This window comes from Rhamphochromis sp. 'chilingali' (assembly GCF_963969265.1).
Source record: "Rhamphochromis sp. 'chilingali' genome assembly, chromosome: 7".
Classification (NCBI taxonomy): domain Eukaryota; kingdom Metazoa; phylum Chordata; class Actinopteri; order Cichliformes; family Cichlidae; genus Rhamphochromis; species Rhamphochromis sp. 'chilingali'.
In genome coordinates, this window is record NC_137934.1 from 17,822,034 (window position 1) to 17,840,486 (window position 18,453).

General features: G+C 40.3%; 1 protein-coding gene across 1 annotated transcript; it reads left to right on the forward strand.

Annotated features, from left to right (window-relative positions):
* The first annotated feature begins 552 nt into the window (after window positions 1-552).
* igf1 (insulin-like growth factor 1) lies at window positions 553-14,879 on the forward strand. The gene is made up of 5 exons (XM_080887322.1): window positions 553-655; window positions 1,963-2,122; window positions 11,848-12,095; window positions 12,255-12,287; window positions 14,116-14,879. The coding sequence occupies exons 1-5, from the start codon at window positions 608-610 to the stop codon at window positions 14,173-14,175; spliced, it is 549 nt and encodes a 182-aa protein (XP_080743448.1). The 5' UTR covers window positions 553-607; the 3' UTR covers window positions 14,176-14,879.
* Window positions 14,880-18,453: the final 3,574 nt, after the last annotated feature.

Here is an 18,453-nt window from a genome sequence, read left to right on the forward strand (position 1 = left end):
TTGGGAGCACTGCGGTGACCAAGTGGGAAAGTGTTTTTAATGATTTATTTAATCAAACCACTAGTGGAGAGACTTGCTGTTCAGTTACGCGGTGCCAAATTACGCACAACAGCAAAGAGCCATATCACAACCGCCAGCTCGTCTTTAACTTCTCCTTCATGAGCTTTCAGGGCACAAAATAATGCGTTTGTAAGAGTGTGAGCCGCTGCTGCTACTGCTGCTGGTGGTGGTGGGGCTGATCTGAACTACTAACCAAGTCTTAGAGAGATCAAAATTCAATCCCGTTCTGAGAAAAAACAGAAATGACGTTATTTGAATATGTGCCCAAAATCCTTAATGAATAACTTAGGACGAGTAGGAGGCAAATGCTGCCCCAGCTGTTTCCTGTTGAAAATGTCTGTGTAATGTAGATAAATGTGAGGGATTTTCTCTCTAAATCCGTCTCCTGTTCGCTAAATCTCACTTCTCCAAAACGAGCCTGCGCAATGGAACAAAGTCGGAATATTGAGATGTGACATTGCCCGCATCTCATCCTCTTTCTCCCTGTTTTTAATGACTTTAAACAAGTTCATTTTCGTCGGGCTTTGTCTTGTGGAGACCCGTGGGGATGTCTAGCGCTTTTTCCTTTCAGTGGCATTTATGTGATGTCTTCAAGGTAACTTACCTGATTTCCTTTGACACTATACATTATCACCTTGATTCTTCACTTGCTCACTATTTGCACAGAGCATCTTCGCCTACTTTAAAAAGAAACAATAAAAGGGGATTCTTATCGCTTGCTTGTATTTCACAGCTTTTGAACGCATGCATTGGTGCGGATTTATTCACATTTTTCTCCTTTTCATCCACTTATGGAACAACTCTCCCGCATGTCCTGGTAATCTATTTTATTTTTTTCCAGAGATAATTATATTTTCTACATTTTGCTTTGATTCTTTTTTCTTCTTTTTTCTTTTTTTTTTTTTGCAATCAAAAAATCATTGACATGGATCGTGCATGACTTTCAGCGCAGGTATGAATTTGGACATTTTCCGTGCGCCCGGCGCTTTTTTCCACCAGAAAGCCCTAATGCAGCTGTGCAACTTTCAAAGTAATTACTGCTGAGTCTGCATAATTTACGTGGTAAATATCTAACCTGATGCCTCTGCGGGGTTGAAAGACAGAGAGCGGGAGAGAGGAGAGATTATCAAGAAACACTTGCGGGCGTCGGGACTTTGCGGTTGTGATGTAGATGGATAACGTTCCGTGTTTATTCTCTTTATTATGTACATTTGGCCCAGTCAGCTTCCTCCGCGGGCTTTGGCGGGAGAGCCTTTTTCCATCTCACATTTTGGATCGGAAAGATCTCTTGGCAGCTCATTTATTCTCCTTTCTGAGTGTCGAAGCACTTTTGCGCCTAATAATGCGCTGACAGCTAGGCTTTGGCACATTTTAAATGTTAAACTGGTTGTTAATGATAGATAGCCTGCATTTAATTAATGTGATTAATGCAGATTGTTGTTAACTTGCTAAGACCCACTACACAGAAGCCGGGCGGATGGACGAGAAGGAGAGGAGGGGGGTATAGTGTGTTTTCAATTTGGACGCGCTCCGCTCGGTTACGCACAGGCGCTCCGGAGCATCAGAGCTGCTCAGCCTCCTGTTTGACTGACTCTGGCACCGAGTGCGAGTCTGGATTTAATACATTTTCCTCCACATCTCCAAACTCCTGTAAAGTTACCATCTGTTTCTTTCCCCTTTTTAGCAGATGGAACATCCTGGATGCCCAACTTTAAGCTGGCTGCTTTTCTTTTTTTCAACCCTGCCACTTACTGACGTGCCTTTGAGCAAGACACTGTGCAACAAACTGTCACAGCAGATGCGCTAAATGGAGAAGAGTGCATGAAGCTTTGAGTTGTGGTTAAATGAAACTCTTTTTCCGATGATGCTGTGAAAATGTTCTTGCTCTCTCCCTGTGCGCAGAGTGCGATGTGCTGTATCTCCTGTAGCCACACCCTCTCACTACTGCTGTGCGTCCTCACCCTGACTCCGACGGCAACAGGGGCGGGCCCTGAGACCCTGTGCGGGGCGGAGCTGGTCGACACGCTGCAGTTTGTCTGTGGAGAGCGAGGCTTTTATTTCAGTAAGTGCACCTTTTTATTTATTCATAAAGGTTGGCTGTATATGTCCCAGAGCTCTCCACCTCCTGCGAGCTCATAAATAAAAGAACAGCCAGTTTGACATCTCGTCTTGGCTTTCCCTTAATGTTTTTTTTTTTTTTTTACTTCATTCATTCCTCATCCACTCTTACATCTTATATTTAAATTCCCTGTACATTTGTTTTAATGCTACTCTCATCACCGAGGTCAAATTCTGAATGAGAAAAGTTAGATGAAATATGGAATAATGATAAGTAACTCTTATTGGTGGCAAATCGCAGCTGTGACCAGAGGGAAAGGGCTTTAAGTGGAATTTGGCTATCTCCAAGAAAAAGGAGGGGTAGAAAGTAAATGTTGCAGTGAAGTTTTTTCTTTTTTCCACCAGAGAAGGGAGAGCCACCCAAAGAAAACCCTCGACCAAGAAACCAGGATTTAAATCTCCAATTTTTCCATTAAGGGTACAACCTAGCCCAGAGCAGCACAGGATATATGGAGCTATGAAGGTTAGGTGCAATGTTCCACCGGCAGCCAGAGTTTCTCAGGACATGTATCCTGCTTTGTCTGTCAGAGACGAGCAGCACGACTGTACATTAACAGTATAGTTGGCTCCCACAGAGCTGAAGGTTAGAAGCTTATTATTCACTTTTCTCTGGCTGGCATCCATCAATTAAGCCAGTTTCAGCAAATGTCCTCAACGAGCATCACATCTCCACCAACAGTCATTTCTTATTCATAAAATTATTAGTTCTCCCTCTGACTCCTGTGCAGTTTTGTCATAACAATCCATTTTAAATGGTTTGGTTTGGTCCCAAAGTTATGAAAGATTTTCCACATGTGGTAGACTTTGTCAGCTGCCAGTTCGAAAAACAGAAGAAGAAGATATAAGATTTCTCTTGGAGATCAGCAGCATCTATAATGCATTTGCAGTTCTTCTCTTTTCCAGTAATTGATTTCTTTCACCTTCGCTTGAACCTGAATAGTTTGAAAATATACCTTTTCTATCGTGTAGGACAATTAGAGGCCAGAAGAAGTGGGCAGTAGTGGTCTAAAGCCATGCTCAGGTTTAGCAGATAACTTTACTGCGTTCAATAACTTAGTTTGGCTTGATAACCCATTATTTTTTTCCTAATTATCACTAAAATGTAGCTGATTGAAATGAATTGGATAAGCAGAAGAGAATGGATGGCATTCACAAGCTTAGTCTAAATGCAAGCAGCATAGACTTCACCCTATGATAAAACCTACCCTGCTTTATGGTCCTATTTGACCATAATTTACTACGTAATCATCATGTTGCATTAGCTAAAAACCAATAATCAGCAAAGTGTTTACTGAAATCACAGATCGCAGGAGATGATCTGGTCATCTCCTAATAGAATTCTACGTAGTCCGACTTTTCCCATTTTTGCACCAGAGGAGTCGCCCCCTGCTGGCCATTAGAAGAAAAAAAATGCAGGTTTAAGGGACTTCAATACAAATATTGTCTATACACTCTGGTGTTGAAACAATGCTTAACAGCTGGGTTTAAATCCTTAACTGACCTAAACCAAGTACTGTGGTACTGTGATTCCACAACGTGTGGGCCAGCTTTTAAGGGTACTGCAGGGCCCACAACCTCAAACTAGGAAATACCTCATCTTCAGTTCATGTGATGAACAAAGTCGCAATTATAGGTTTGGACCACAGAGCTACTTCTACTAATCTAAAGTATTTGTGAAAAAATTACGGCAACACACTAGGTCATGGTTAGCACTGCAGTTAGTAAGAACATAACATAACGTATACAAGTGGACTGATTGATTCTTATATAGCGCTTTTCTACTCTTTCGGAGTACTCAAAAGGCTCTATACAACATGCCACATTCACCCAATCACACCCATTCCACAAGAACCTTCTCTATTCATAGTGCTTTCTAACTACATTCACACACATGCATACTCCGATGGATGCATTGGAGAGCAACTTGGGGTTAGTATCTTGCCCAAGGACACTTGGCATGCAAACTAGAGGAGCCAGGGACCAAACCACCAACCTTCCGATCAGTAGGTGACCTGCTCTTCCTGAGCTACAGCCAACCCTCTAAAGGTTCTTATTGTTGAAGGGTTATTACCATCTGCAGATCTCTGCATGTGGTGGCATGGCTCTGTTCTGGGACCTTTCCACCTTTCAATATACATGGAAAGGTGTGCCATGGATGGAAGTGGGTTCTAAAGTGGCGTGCAGATGTATATAGATGTGTATAGCAACTGGGGACAGACTAATAGATGGGATATGCTTTAGGCTCGAGTCCATTTGTGTCATGTGATGCGAGTATGAGGCTCTGAGGAGGCGTCTGTGTGCCTGGTAATTTACACGAACACAAAGATTTTACATTACCCTGCACCAACTACACTTGCGCCCTTCAGTCGGACTACAGAGACATAACAAGAACCATTGCTTGGCCGTGGTGTCTCTTCAGCTATCTGTCGCTGTATCAGAATATAATAGACTCTTCATGCAGCTTAAATATAAGAGTTGGTCAACTGGATTTGTACAAGTTCATCAGCTCAGCTATCAACTGTTCTCGTTTGGCACTGAGAATCATCTGAACTGTGCTTTGATGGGACTAGCTACACCTGTCATGAAAAACGTCTGACACTGCATACAAAGTGCATTATGCAGGAAAGTGTTTACAGAACTCAAGTCAGAAGGTAATTTTCCCAAAGACTTCTATAGGACCAGAAGTCTTTTTCAAACTACAGCTATCACCCTCTAGTGGCCTGGAAAAAAATGCAGGTTTAAAGCACTTCCATGTTGGCTTCTCTTTTAAAAGCCAGAAGCTACTCTCAGATCAATTTCCTGCTTTCTACCAGCTTGTTTATGTATGACTTTGTTTCGGAGAGATTGGAAATTAAATAGGCACAATACAATTCACACATCACTGTAAAACCTCTCTCTTACCCCTTCTCTAACCTTAACAAAGGGTCTGAGTTGCATAACCTAAACCATGTTTCTGGCTGTTATGCTAAGAGATTCTACAAATTAAATAATTTAAATTCTATGGAATTGCGTCTTCTGAATGTAAATAGATTTCTTTACAGATAGCAGTGTCAGCATGCACCTTGCTGCTCCTCTCCCCGAATCCTGCTCCTTGCAGCTTTTCCAGGACCAGTCCACATCATTCTCTGCGTCAGGGCCTCTGTATGGCATTTGCCAGAAAGTTTTTTGGAGAGCCACCAAGCTACTGCAAAGCTGCGAGCCGTGTTCGTCCAGATGCTCCTGGAAATACCCACATGCTGTGAAGTGGTCTTGACAGCCAGTCCGATTGCCAGTATTCTGCCTGTTAAGACTTTTTGGTCTTTGGATTCCCTCGGCTTCAGCGTCTTCTTCTTTAAATGATCAAACATAACATTTTAATAAGTGCAGGCCTTGGATTCTGAGTAAACAGGTTTGAACTTTGGCATCTTTTTTTCCTTAGCAGTCTTTTTTTTTTTTTTTTTAAACCCCAACTCTGAACATTTCATTTCTCCGATTTTGAAATGGTCCCGTGACCTGTCTGCAGCTGTAGCTTAAAAGTTTTTGATATGTTTAGGATTTTGACAAGGTATGAGAGTGTTCAGAGCCGGGTGATGTGGGAATGTGACAAAGGGTTGGATACTGATACCGGAGTTTAACTGCAGTTTATTAAATGGGAAAGTGTTGAACAGAAGCCAATGTAACTCATGAATCCTCATGTAGAATATACTTCTTAAACAGGAACAGACCTTTTTGTGGTGGTTGGTGGAACGTATTTGTCTTTCCCACATTACCTTACACTGAGCTGTCAGTGGACTACACAGCATCCATCTATCAATGCTACTTTTTCCTGTTAAAAAGAGGCGTATTTCATGAACACTCCATCCATTCTCTGAAAAAGATGACAAGGTTTGAGCAGCAGGGTGCTGTGCCTTGGAAAATATGCTTCTCGCCGTCGTCCTCGGTTTCTCTTGCTCTCTCATATTCTCGCTGTCATCCCTTTTCCTTTGCTTCTAGTCAGTAAAATATCTGGAGAATCCATTTGGGCTCTGTCGTCCATAGGACGCGGCAGAGTAACGGCTTGGCCAAAGGAAGCGTGATCCTTTCCCTGAACTCTTCCCCTCCAGTCTGGCCGTGTTGAACTTGGCAGCCCTCTGATTGATAATGTGTGCAGAGACAGTGTTGCAACAACAGCGGGCTTTATGTGCTCACAGTGCTTTTTGCCATGCCACCAGTAAAGTGAAGCACACTTGTATTTCACAACTGCAGATTTCCTACCCTGACAGAAAACATTAGTTGGTGGAAATTCATTTTTTTAAAGGGTAATTAAACAAACTGCGGTCAATGAAACAGAGAAAAAAAAACCTGCAGTCAGTTTTTCCAATTATTAGCCCGACCTAAAAAAATCCTTAGTTGTCTTTGTAATGCTTTAGCAGGCAGGACTGCGGGGTGATTTCACTGGGATGTTCATTCCATGAATCAGATCTGTTATGGGACGTTTTTTGGCTGAAGTGTGAGTGCTAAGTAGCTCCGCGCTCTAAGTCACTTTTAGTTCATGCTGAAATATTCAGCTGTTTTAGAGTGAGCACGAGATATTTAATCTTACTCTGTAAGACTTCTGCATAGTGTCTGCAAAGAAGATGAAATAATCCATCCTTTTTTCAGCCAAAAGCTCATCGTCGCTACACAAATACCCAATAAGAAGGCAACCAAATATAAAATGCAGTGTGCTCAGGTGAGTTGAAGGTGGAAAGGAGAGTGGAGGATGAGATATGACTTCCTTTTCAGTGTCTGTCCCTGCCAGTTTTATTCAGAGCCACTTGAGCTGGAGAAAGAGGGAGAATGTGTAAACAGCACGTCACATGCACGCACTTAGACTCACGCATGGCGAGGCCTGGTCCCTCAGCAGCAGGGGATTATGTGGATTACAGGATGATCAGGACACCCTCCACCATCCCCTCCCGCCATAGTTTTGCACTGGACCTGGGCACACAGCGGAAGGCACCAAGGCCCGAAGAAAGCCCTCCTGTGTCTTCTCCATCGCTATGAAAAGGTGTCGATTTCCCATGAAGACCTGAAACTAAACATCTCTGACCCCCGCTGCGAAATACTGGAACAAAGAGGCTTCTCATGAAAAGGACAGGCAGGCGTCGTCCAGATTTAAATCTGTACATTAGGTGAAGTTGAGACTCGAGGGATTTGAGGACACTAAAAAATACTTAACCTTTTCATTCATTCACATTATGCAGGCCTTCTACAAAGAAAACAGGGGAACATTAGTTAGATTTATAGATATCTTCTTCATGGCGTTCTTTTGTCTTTATAGATCTCATAAAATGGCTTGGTTTCGCTTGTTAGGTGTAACCAAAGACTCATGCACAGCAGTGATCACATTACATTTGTCTGTAATGCAGAAATGTAGCCTTCCTAAATTCGATAACTATTCAAATACTCAAGGCTATAATAAATAATGACATTTATCTCCACGATAAGCAGAAGAAATACATGATCAAACACAGGCATTAACCGCAGACAATCTAAAAGATGGATGCAGCTTCCAGGCAAAGTTCTTTCCCCTGCGATCTTTTTTAATGGCCACCAACTGGTGATAAAGACTTCCAGTGTCGAGGCTTTGCAGACACATGACCACTAACCATGTAATGATAACTTAACTTGTCTCCCAACTACCGATCATGAGAAAAAATTACGTTACATTTGTAAATTCCAAAAGTTGTTGCAAAACTTTTTCAAGAACACATACCCTGAAAAATCCATCTTTAAATATTCATAATGCATTTGGATAAGGTTCAAATTCTCACAAGCCGTAAAACATGGTACCAATGATAAAGGGATAGTTTCTAGTACTTAAAGCAGCTTTTCTAGTCCCTGCCCAGCCGTAAACTCCCTGACACTTCACAGGAGGAGCAGTGCACTGGCTCCAAGAATCCACTGCTTTTTATTGACCATGACCAAGCTGTAAAACTCAGATGCTTTCTGTGCCACTCTGGAATGAGGAAATCGAGCCATCTCTCTCCGGTGCTGTTCCTTGGAGGAATGAGCACTATGCATGCTGAGCCTGTCAAATACCAAACCAAAGATGTTTCAGGGAACCGTGCGGTGACATCAGATGAAAGACTTTACGAAAAACTAACATAGATTGTGGCTAGTCAAAACTATAGCATAGCTTCTGTTAAGAAGGATGCTGTCAGAGTGACATCCAAGGTGAAGAAGTACTCCACCCCAAAGACCAATTTGTGGTTTTTGTGCAGCCAGCTGTAGACTTAAACTTCAAACAGTGCTTCTATACATATTTAACCGGGGTCAAGTCTACGCAGACGCGTTCCACACATGCTCACTAGAAATCGTGTGGACCTCCTGATGGAGGAAGAAGAGCTGCTTAGTTTGCTGTGTTTGGCTGAACAACAGGAAAAAGTCAAAAAGAGAAAACAGTGTGTGCAAATTCAAAACAAGAACAAGATCAAGGTTGTGCAAGACATCACTAAACTACACATGGCGTATGAAACAAGCTTTCACTTGACTTTTAATTGGTGTGACTGCAGTGGTGCTAGTCCACACGGCTTCAGATTTTGGGTTGAGTGCTAATGTGCATATCAGTGATACAATGAGACAAAAGTTATGATTTGGCCTTTAAAAAGCACTTAAAAGAAGGTTCTGTAAATGTCTAAGTGGCTAATTCGTAGTGGACAAAGACTGTGGTTGTTTTCAGTTTACAACCGGTAGAACTTATTCCAAAGTTAACACACTTATGGACAAAGGAAAATACCTCAGAACACATCAAAATGTTCATAAAACTTCTGAAAAGAATAGCTTTTTCAATGTCCAGGGTTTCTCAGAGATGTGTGTGTTAGTTGTGGTTCCTTGACTCACCGGTTGTGCGACATGCATAGCTATCCAGTGTATCAGGCCCTCCTAAATAAACCTCTGGCTTTTTTCTCTTTATTTTCTCGAATTCACCACCAAGTACGGTATGTGCTGCTCTGGTTAGAAATATTTGTACAGGCTGGCATCATCTGCAAAGAAGTAAGTTGTTAAAGGTCCTTCCTAAAGACAGTTGGTATTTAATAATCAAAAGAAACGTTCTTTCTTTAAGTTTTCCTTCAGACTGACTTTTGCAAAATCGGCAAAACCTTTTTTGCATCTTCTTTATTTACCCTTATTTAACAGTCACAGAAAACAATTCTTTGTTGATGGGGGATTACAGCAGTTATCCAAAGCTTTTAGACCTGATTATTATATGCGTGTTTTCCCCTAACCTGCCTGAGCTGATTATCCTACATGTTACAACCGGCACCAGCTGATTACCCTGTCCCTTCCAGCTGTTTGTGCAGCAGGGTGGCAAACTATTTTCAGAATAATAGCGGATGTTAATTTGTAAGGCTTTATTGGGGGGGTGGGGGGGTTGGGGGATTGAAAAACAGGCCAGGCATTGAAGCACAGCCCCTCTTTTGGCTTTCAGAAACCATTATATAATCACCAGCCAGGGCTCAGTGTCGCAATTTTCTCATTTTAAATGTCTTCACGTCAGGTGTTAATAGAACAGCCAATGCTTGGCCCACTGTTACTCAGTGGGACAAGCACTGAAAGAATTTCTTAGAAAAACAAAATGAATACAATCGTTTGAACTGTATATAATAAATAGTTTAAATATCCAAATCAAGATTTTTTTTCAGCCATTTAAATATTTCAGTTTTCTAGTTTGCACACATCTAGTTTAGAAGTCTGAGATCTGGGTAAATCCAGTTCTTCTGTTTCCTAAATAATGCAGGTGCACAAGGTATTTTTAGCATCCAGCTACCTGATGAGCAACATGAAAGCCTCCCTATCACCCCCCATCTCCTCCTCTTCATTCACACCTCTGTTAGCCTCCACTCTGCTTTGTGTCTGGGGGCCTGAGGAGAAAGATGCTTCTGTTTCTGAATGAAAGCTGCTCTCTGTTCAAAATAACGTTGTCAGGACAAGGCAGACAGAGAGCAGAAGTTAATGCACTTTGTCAGCACTGGCAGTCTTCTGAGCCAAGAGCTATTAACTCTGAGAGGGAAAGGCATTTCCTCCTTGTAAATGCCATATTAAATTATTATTATTTCATTTGGTAACAGGGAAAAGCCCATCAGGACTATATTGTTCAAGGTGAGCAGGGAATTGTAAATGGGAAGTCTGGGTTTTTCTAAAAGCCACCAAAGAGGGTGGGTTCTGGGGGGTTAGGGAGTTAAAAGAGGAAGTGAGTACTGGCGTCACTGTAACTAAATGTGATCATTGAGTCAAAAATCTGTCACGCCCTGAGATGTATTATTTGGACTCAAAAACCTCCCCCAAAAAGCAAAATACCCAAAACACCTTTGCTAGCTGGCTTTGCTTCTTTACTTCATGCAGTGAGCATGCATCATGTCTCCATCCTCAAAATCTGTGTTATTTGAACGAGCCTCCAGGGTGCTTCTGCCAAATAAAAATGTGAATGAACAGTGGGACATAGCCAATGGTGGTGTGGTCCTAAAAGCCTGCCTGGATGTTTCTGCAGGTGGATCGGGCCCAGGGGACTTGTGGCTTGGCCTCGCTGGACTATGTAAAAGACACCTGGGCCAAAATGGCTGAGCAGGATATTCTCACCATTTGGGTGACTGCCCCCCTTCCCCCACCCCTTTCCCTCCTTTTTTTTAAAGTTTTTTTTTTTTTACATTGATGCAGCTGCCAAAATGAGTCCACAGTGTGCAATGTGATATGTTGTAAATTTTACATGTAAGAAATCAGTGTCACTGAGACCGTACGGCTGTTATCACAGCTTTATTACGAGCGTGGCGTCGGCGTCCAGCCATCGCCAGAATGTCTTTGATTAATTCTATTAAAAAAATAAGAAGCATAGGAAAGGGAAAATAATAATGTCATAATTTAAAGACTCAAAAGTGACAATTTCAACTGAAAATGCGTAGTAAACTTTAAATCAATGGGTATTTTGGGAAAAAATAGACAAAGGCACGGATTTTGTTGGCTAATATAAAAATGTTTTGTCAGCTGTACACATGTAAAGTGTTTTTTCTGGCCTATGCTTTATATTTGTACAAATTAAAAAATATATGCAATTATATGTAGAAAGCACGGAAATCATGAAACAACATTGTTCCTTTTTGCTTCCTAGCTAACATCAATATTTTTGTTGTTGAGTTTGGCTGGTTCAGCTAAACCTGTACTGGCCATAAGCATGAGGACAAATTTACCACTTAAATTATGTACTAAATTTCAAATCAAAGTTCCCTTAATTTAGAAGCAGGTAAACAAATGCGGACAACACTGATTTTACTGGCTGAACAGACATTTACCATTAACAGATTTTTTTTTTTCCTATAGGATGATAGCAAATTAAGCTAGCAATAGTTTTGTTAACCGATTTAAAATGTTGTCTCTGGCTGACTTTTTATATAAATATACTTTTAGAATATATCCAGTCATATGAAATCATTAAACAAATCTATGGTTTTTCTTCAAGTCCACTCAAGAGCCAAAATATTGCTACCTAGCCTTTTTATACCAGCTCGTGTAAACAAGTGCAGATTTCTTTCTGAAGTAGTAAAGTTTGGATCAATGAGTCCTTTATTTCAGCGCACTAGCCACCAATTATGTTGGGTAGAAAATTAGAACTAAGCAATGGAACTGGTTCTGTCTCTCCATTGTCTAAAACCTGCTGCCGTTCTTCTCAAACAGATAAACCAACAGGCTATGGCCCCAGTGCAAGGCGGTCACGTGGCATCGTGGATGAGTGCTGCTTCCAAAGCTGTGAGCTCCAGCGCCTTGAGATGTACTGTGCACCTGTCAAGACTCCCAAGATTTCTCGCTCTGTGCGTTCACAGCGGCACACAGACATGCCAAGAACACCCAAGGTTAGTAGCAGAGCGAGCAAGGGGACAGAGCGTAGGACAGCGCCTCAGCCAGACAAGACAAAAAACAAGAAGGTGAGCAAAGCATCAAAACAGATAAATTTTAAAAATTGTTGATTGGATTGAATTTACATTTTGTTACATACTCAGAACATACGTGCATAATATCCTGATTAATTAAGGTAATATAGCTTAATTAGCAGAAACTAAAGTGACCTATTTTTTCTTCCACAGAGACCTTCACCTGGACATAGTTCATCCTTCAAGGTATGCATGCAAAATGATCTCATGCTTCATTGTCCTTTTGTCATCTAAGCTTTATCAAACACGCAATCTCGCCAATGACGTAAGAGTTTCAAAAGCAGGGCAATCTTTTTACAAGAAATGAAAACTTTATATAAATCCTAGTTCTAGAACATCAGGGGGCAACTAAAGAACGTGTAATTTCTAAATATGGATTCGGTGTCATAGTGTGAGCATTTTAAAATTCAACCATGTGCTTTTTACTCTTTTCTCAAAAAAAAAACACCATTAGAATCGGAAGAAGAAACTAAGTGGTTTTTGTGGTAGACCTGCAGTGGCACTCCCCAGGCACAATCTCCACTCTGCTACTTTACATTATGTCCTAAAATTCAGATAGCTTACAATACAACACATGCAAGGGAAGGAGCCAAAGCATACATATCATGTTTAGTGATTTTATGTTTGCAGCTGTTCGTACATCACTGGCAGTTGGTGGTGAACAATTTTAGATCTGTTCGAAGGTTGAGATCATACTCTGTCCGAATATAGCATGTTTTCTGACTGAATGCATTTGAAATCCGAGTGCCCACGTCTGATCAGAATAACCACACTCAGAAGAGGCAGAGTGTAAAATCAAGCATTGTAGAGGGAAGGATGTTGAAGAAAAATTCAGTGAGCTGCATTTGTTTGAATTCATTTAGAGTCCAAAAATCAATTATATAAAGAACATATCGTTGATTTAAAATATGCAGACCTCCTTGGCAGGGAGGTAAGGAGTTAAGAACTAAGTAGATAACTACTCCTAGAATCTACTAGAATAAGTACTGTAATAAGTACAGGCAGAACTACTTATGTACTTTCCCTTACTTAGGTCTTGCATGGCTCAGGCACATAAAAACCCTGTTTAGAGGCTAGGATGTGCAGATGTTAGTGGAAGAAGAAGTTATTTAAACACTGAGAGTGAAGAAAGTGATCAGCAGTCAGGTCAGGTAATTTTAAGGGCTTTTACTATTACTAGATTCTGGACTCTTCCAGAGTACAGTCCAAAGCAATTTCCCCCTGATTTCCCCTTGCTGTCAGTTGCTTGAATACAAGACCAGGATACCCCATCTGCTCTAGTGTTACCCTAACCAGTGTAAGAATCCTTATGGCATATGACTGACCTTAGACAAGATCACTTTTAGACCAACATTTGGATGTTGGAATGTCTTGATGCATGTTCCATCATACCAGAACGTTGATTCGGTTCATTGTGGACTGAAAAGGACAGTTGGATCATTAACAAAACCTTTCTCCTAATGTACAGATGAATGAAAACAACTTTTTGGGATTTGGAAGTTAGGTACTAAAATTGATTCCTATTTGAAGTTACCAGAAATAAAAAATGAAAAATTTGTTTTGTTTCATTATTGTTTATCACCATCACCATCATGTTGCTGTGGTTAGCAGCTGTTTTAGGTTCTAAGTTTGAGCATCCTGGTTGGCTAGGGTCTTTCTGTTTGGAGATTACATATCTGATTTCATTTCTTTCCACTGACCAAAGATGCGGTTGTTAAGTAAAGTGGTCATTCTGAACTGGCCATAGATGTGAAAGTGTGTATTTCTAAGTTTCTCTAAATTAGCCCCAAGATGCATGGGTAACCACACAGAGTGTATTGCACTTTTTACCTAATATCAGTTGGGATGTGTTCCAACCCCTTGTGACCCCCAAGTTGGATAAAGCAATATGAAAACTGCCGGGTAGATGAATTTTGACCAAATAAGTACAGAAGACCAGGCCATCCGGTATCTTCTATATCTCTGCTGTACATCTAAAAAAAAAAAAAAAAAAAGTGTTTCTTTTTTGTTGCAGGAAGTCCACCAGAAAAACTCAAGTCGAGGAAGTTCGGGGGGCAGGAATTACAGAATGTAGGGAAGGAGCAAATGGACAAATGCCCAGCAACTTGGGAGGAGAGAAGGGAGTGGCCTTACCTGGTACCCCTGTGGAATGGTTCACTGTAAAACAAAAGAAAGAAGATGCTAATAATGACCTGAAAAGCTCTTCAAAATGATTGAAAACAGAGAGCTAGGTGGTGTGTAAGGGTCTGATGTGGAAAGTTGTGATTATTTTATACACTGCACCATTCCATACTGGGAGGAATTCTTTGTTAATGCAATGTAACAGACTAGTTTAGCTGCTAAGACACGAACAAGAGCTTATTATACCTCCATGTGGGAGCTGCAGCCTCCCCAGGCTCCAGGAAAGATGGGAACGTATCTGGGCCTCAGCCAATCAGAGAGCAGCATGACTGTGGCTCGGTCACATTTAACAGTTAGTACCCCAGTTCAAAGCTGATATATTACCTTCAGAGTTTGTTTTTATGCACCATCCATTACTGTGGATATTTTTATTATGTAAAAAAAATAAATAAAAAAGGTTTGCTTTAAGGACAAAGACCAGGTGGTTCATCAGAGTTTGAACATTGTTGTAGGTATTTTAACTTGAGCCTAAGTCTAAACCTTACTACGAGGAGTCGCTGGAAGGTTTGAGATCAGTCCAAATCTCTCTTAAGCCCCAGGAAGTGTTCAAAACCTGAGGACTGAGTCTACAATCCAAACATTATAAAAAGAGCTCAAGCACTATTAGAGGGGATTTTAAAGAAAGTAGGTAGTACAGAAGGTACTACAAAAACAAGACTGGGATTTTTCACATTTTCCAAAACAGAAAAACAAATTAACCAGAAGCTAAAACTGAGTTCTCGTTTGGCCCTCAGAAGCGTGTCCTTCGGTGAAGTCAAAGTGCATTTGGCAAACTGAAGCGGAAAAAGTCAAATAATGACAATCAGGCAAAATGTTTGTCGTCTGCATCCTTTCACGTGTCAACACCCCAGCCAAATTTGATTTTTGACAACAGTTCAGTCAACATTTCCGTTTGAGTGGAAACCTGTGTTTAACCTTGAACACAGGTTTCCACTCACAACCCGTGTTCAAGGGTAAACACGATGTTATGAAAGTTTAGTCAAAGCAAGTGCTCTAAAAAAAAAAGCAGAGCCTTCACACGTATGAATTTAAGTGATTGATCTTGACCTGGATATTTTATTAGCTTAGGAAGGCTGAGAATTTTGCAACTTTATCTGATGGCAAGAGTAGAATAAACCTCCACTGCATTCATTGCAGAGTGCACCCAAGAAACACACATATTTGGTGAACGTTGGCAAAACCACAAGGACAAATCTTTCTGGTGATGTGATGTTCGCATATCAGAATACAAATACACATACAAAAGCACTCACAAGGTAAATTAGAGTTATGCAACTACAAGCAAAGGTCATGCAGACATACACCAACTTTGATGAAAAGCCAGTTCTGAGAAGTCCTTGCATGAGGACTAACAAAAACGGCTGTTTGTTTAAGCCTCCAAAAAAAAAAAAAAAAAAAAAAAACCCAATAAAAAAAAAAAAAAAAAAACGATAAGAAAAAAATAATAATTGCCCAAGACGACTCATCTCTGGCTCTGTCTCCTCTGCCTGTGTATAATCAAACAGTATTCCCATTATGTTAACCTATGCATTACTATCATTCATTGTACATGATGGTTTCATATAACAAAACTGTATTAAGAATCCTATCCACTGTATAATGGTGCTATTTTGTAGTTTGTTACTTGCAAGAGATGGCTAAGAGACTGATGGCAGGGCTTACATTGGAGGTCTTCCCTTTTGCACAGCCTTGTGGCCACCATTTTAATAGTGTTTTTATTTGTAAGCTGTTTCAATAAGGTAGTAGTCTAAGCGAGTAAATGTATCTGTGTGAAATCTGTGAATGCATGAAGAATTTAAAAAAAAAAAAAAAAAAAGGAAATGAATATACCATGTTGTGTTCCCAAGAAGGCAAAATGCTATTTTTTCTACTGTTTTAAATTATTTTCTCAATATAGATCCCTTATGCCAAATAACTTGACAAAATAACTGTGAACAATGATTCTTCCAATTGTATTAAGATTGTAAAAAGTCATCGTGTACTTTTGTCTGTCCAGATGTGTGTGTTGGTGATAATTCACCTAACTGGAAGTCAAAGTACCAGCTATTGAAATTACTTAAAACAAGACAATGCAACCTTTGTCAAACAGTAGACAATCAGCATACATCCAACAAAAATCCCAAATGTACCCATTTCAGTAACATATTTAGAATCTGGATCTTTAATTTAATGACATAAATAAAAAGAGGTCGTTGCTACTCTCATAGAGACGGGGTGACGAACCCTACGAAAGTAGGGCTGTGGACTCAGAGTTGACTGGTCGATAGTTTAGTTGACACGCTCTTACCTAATAACATTTTTATTGATTATATGGTCCTCAGTCTTACTGGGCTCACAACTAAGGACTCACCCAAACCTGAGTACATTGACAGTATATAAGATGGGCACTGTGAAGTCAGCCACTAGTTTGAGAAATCCTGTTGAGGTCTTGAGCTGATTTATTTATTCCTTTTTTTTCCCTTTTCTTTCTTTTTTTTTTTTTTTACCATTCTTGATGCTTTGAAACCAGAAAAGATGAACTTTGAAACCACACAAATTTATATAGGACAGAAAGTAATTTTGAATCTGCAGGAGTCACCCTCTGGTAGCATTTGAAAAGAATGCAGGTTTAAACCTCTTCTGCTTTGGCATCTGGTTGCCTATGCCTATGAGTGTTGGTTAGCCAATGTAATTATTATTTATAGATTTAATTAACTATTACTCAGAGTCGGTTCCAAAGTAACTGACAACATTTAAAGTTCGCAGCATTTTGAAAATCACAGTTCAACTACCAACAAACCACATCATCTAAAAATTGTAAGACAACATGTCTGCCTTAGTATATTTAAAAAAAAATTTTCTGATAATAACTTACACCTGCAGATTTATCCAGATACAGCTTCACTGGCTTCAGCAGATAAGACTAAAATGGGTATGACATACAGTGAAGGATTAGGGTCATTGAAAAAAAATATCTTTGAGTCGGACCTGTGCCTGTCAACATGGAATATAATGGCATAAAGTTCAATATTTTATTCTATTTAACTAAAATTAAAGAGCTGCTTCACAGAGATTGTGAGCTCTTCTGAAAACTACTCCATTGGCATGGGGAAACAATCACAAGTTGTACTTGAAATGTTAATAAAATTCCTGCTGCTATCTCAAAACTCCAGATTTTTTAAAAAACCCCAGAGGATTATTTTTATCTTTGTTTTTTTGTTTTTTGTTTTTTTTAGCTATTAGAAAACTAGCAAAGCCATTTGCAGATATATTAACTTTATAACTTTAACACAGTGGTTCAGCAGAGCTTAGAAAAATACAGCCATAATTGCAGTTTTCCCATTCTTCCCGTTCCCACTCCTGGCTAATTGCCTTTAACACACTTCTCCATTATTTAGTCTGTTGGTGCTAACAGTCGCGACAGAAAAGAAGTGATCTTCCCACAAAATAAATGTAGGGCTGAATTATTACTTGTGCTTTGTCTCTACATTTTTTATTTAGCCAGTTAGCTTAGCTTGCTGACTACGTGTACTCAATGTAATCCGCCCACTAGCAATCCTAAAGCTCACAGATTAACACAGGAAGTGAATCCTGTGTGTTATTTCACCTCAATTTTTAAAGATTAGATAAACAAGATTCTGAGCTTTAGAGGAGCTTTAAAAAATAAATAAATAAAACCCTCTGGGCAGAGCCAAGGCAGCTGTTCCCTGTTCCTAGCTAACATTGCTAAGCTAAACTAAAACTGGGCTTACGTTGTGCGATTTTTTTCAGTCGCGTTATTCAGCTCCTGCTCAAACTGCACGATTGACTCGTAGAGGTTAGAAGTTCTTCGGTCACGATGCAGGGTCTCACACTATACGGCCCGATGCTCTGATGCGACCTGAGTGCTCACACTGTGCGTCCATAAAATGAAGGTTATAACAGAAATTCTGTCGCTCGCTCTCCCTCTGTCTTTCACTCACACAGACATGCACCACCACCATCAACTTTGCTAAATTGCTAATGAAAAACATTGATCAGCTGTGATTGAGCAGCAGTGTAGAGCCAACTATTTTCACGGTTGTTGTGGTCGTGATAATTTTGTGAGGCCACATCAAAAAGGCTCGGATGAGCTTTCCAAAGTTCTACAAGATGTGCCTCCATCGCTTGTGTTCAGCTCACACGCTGCACTGCCGTGCTGCTCCGTCTTTTT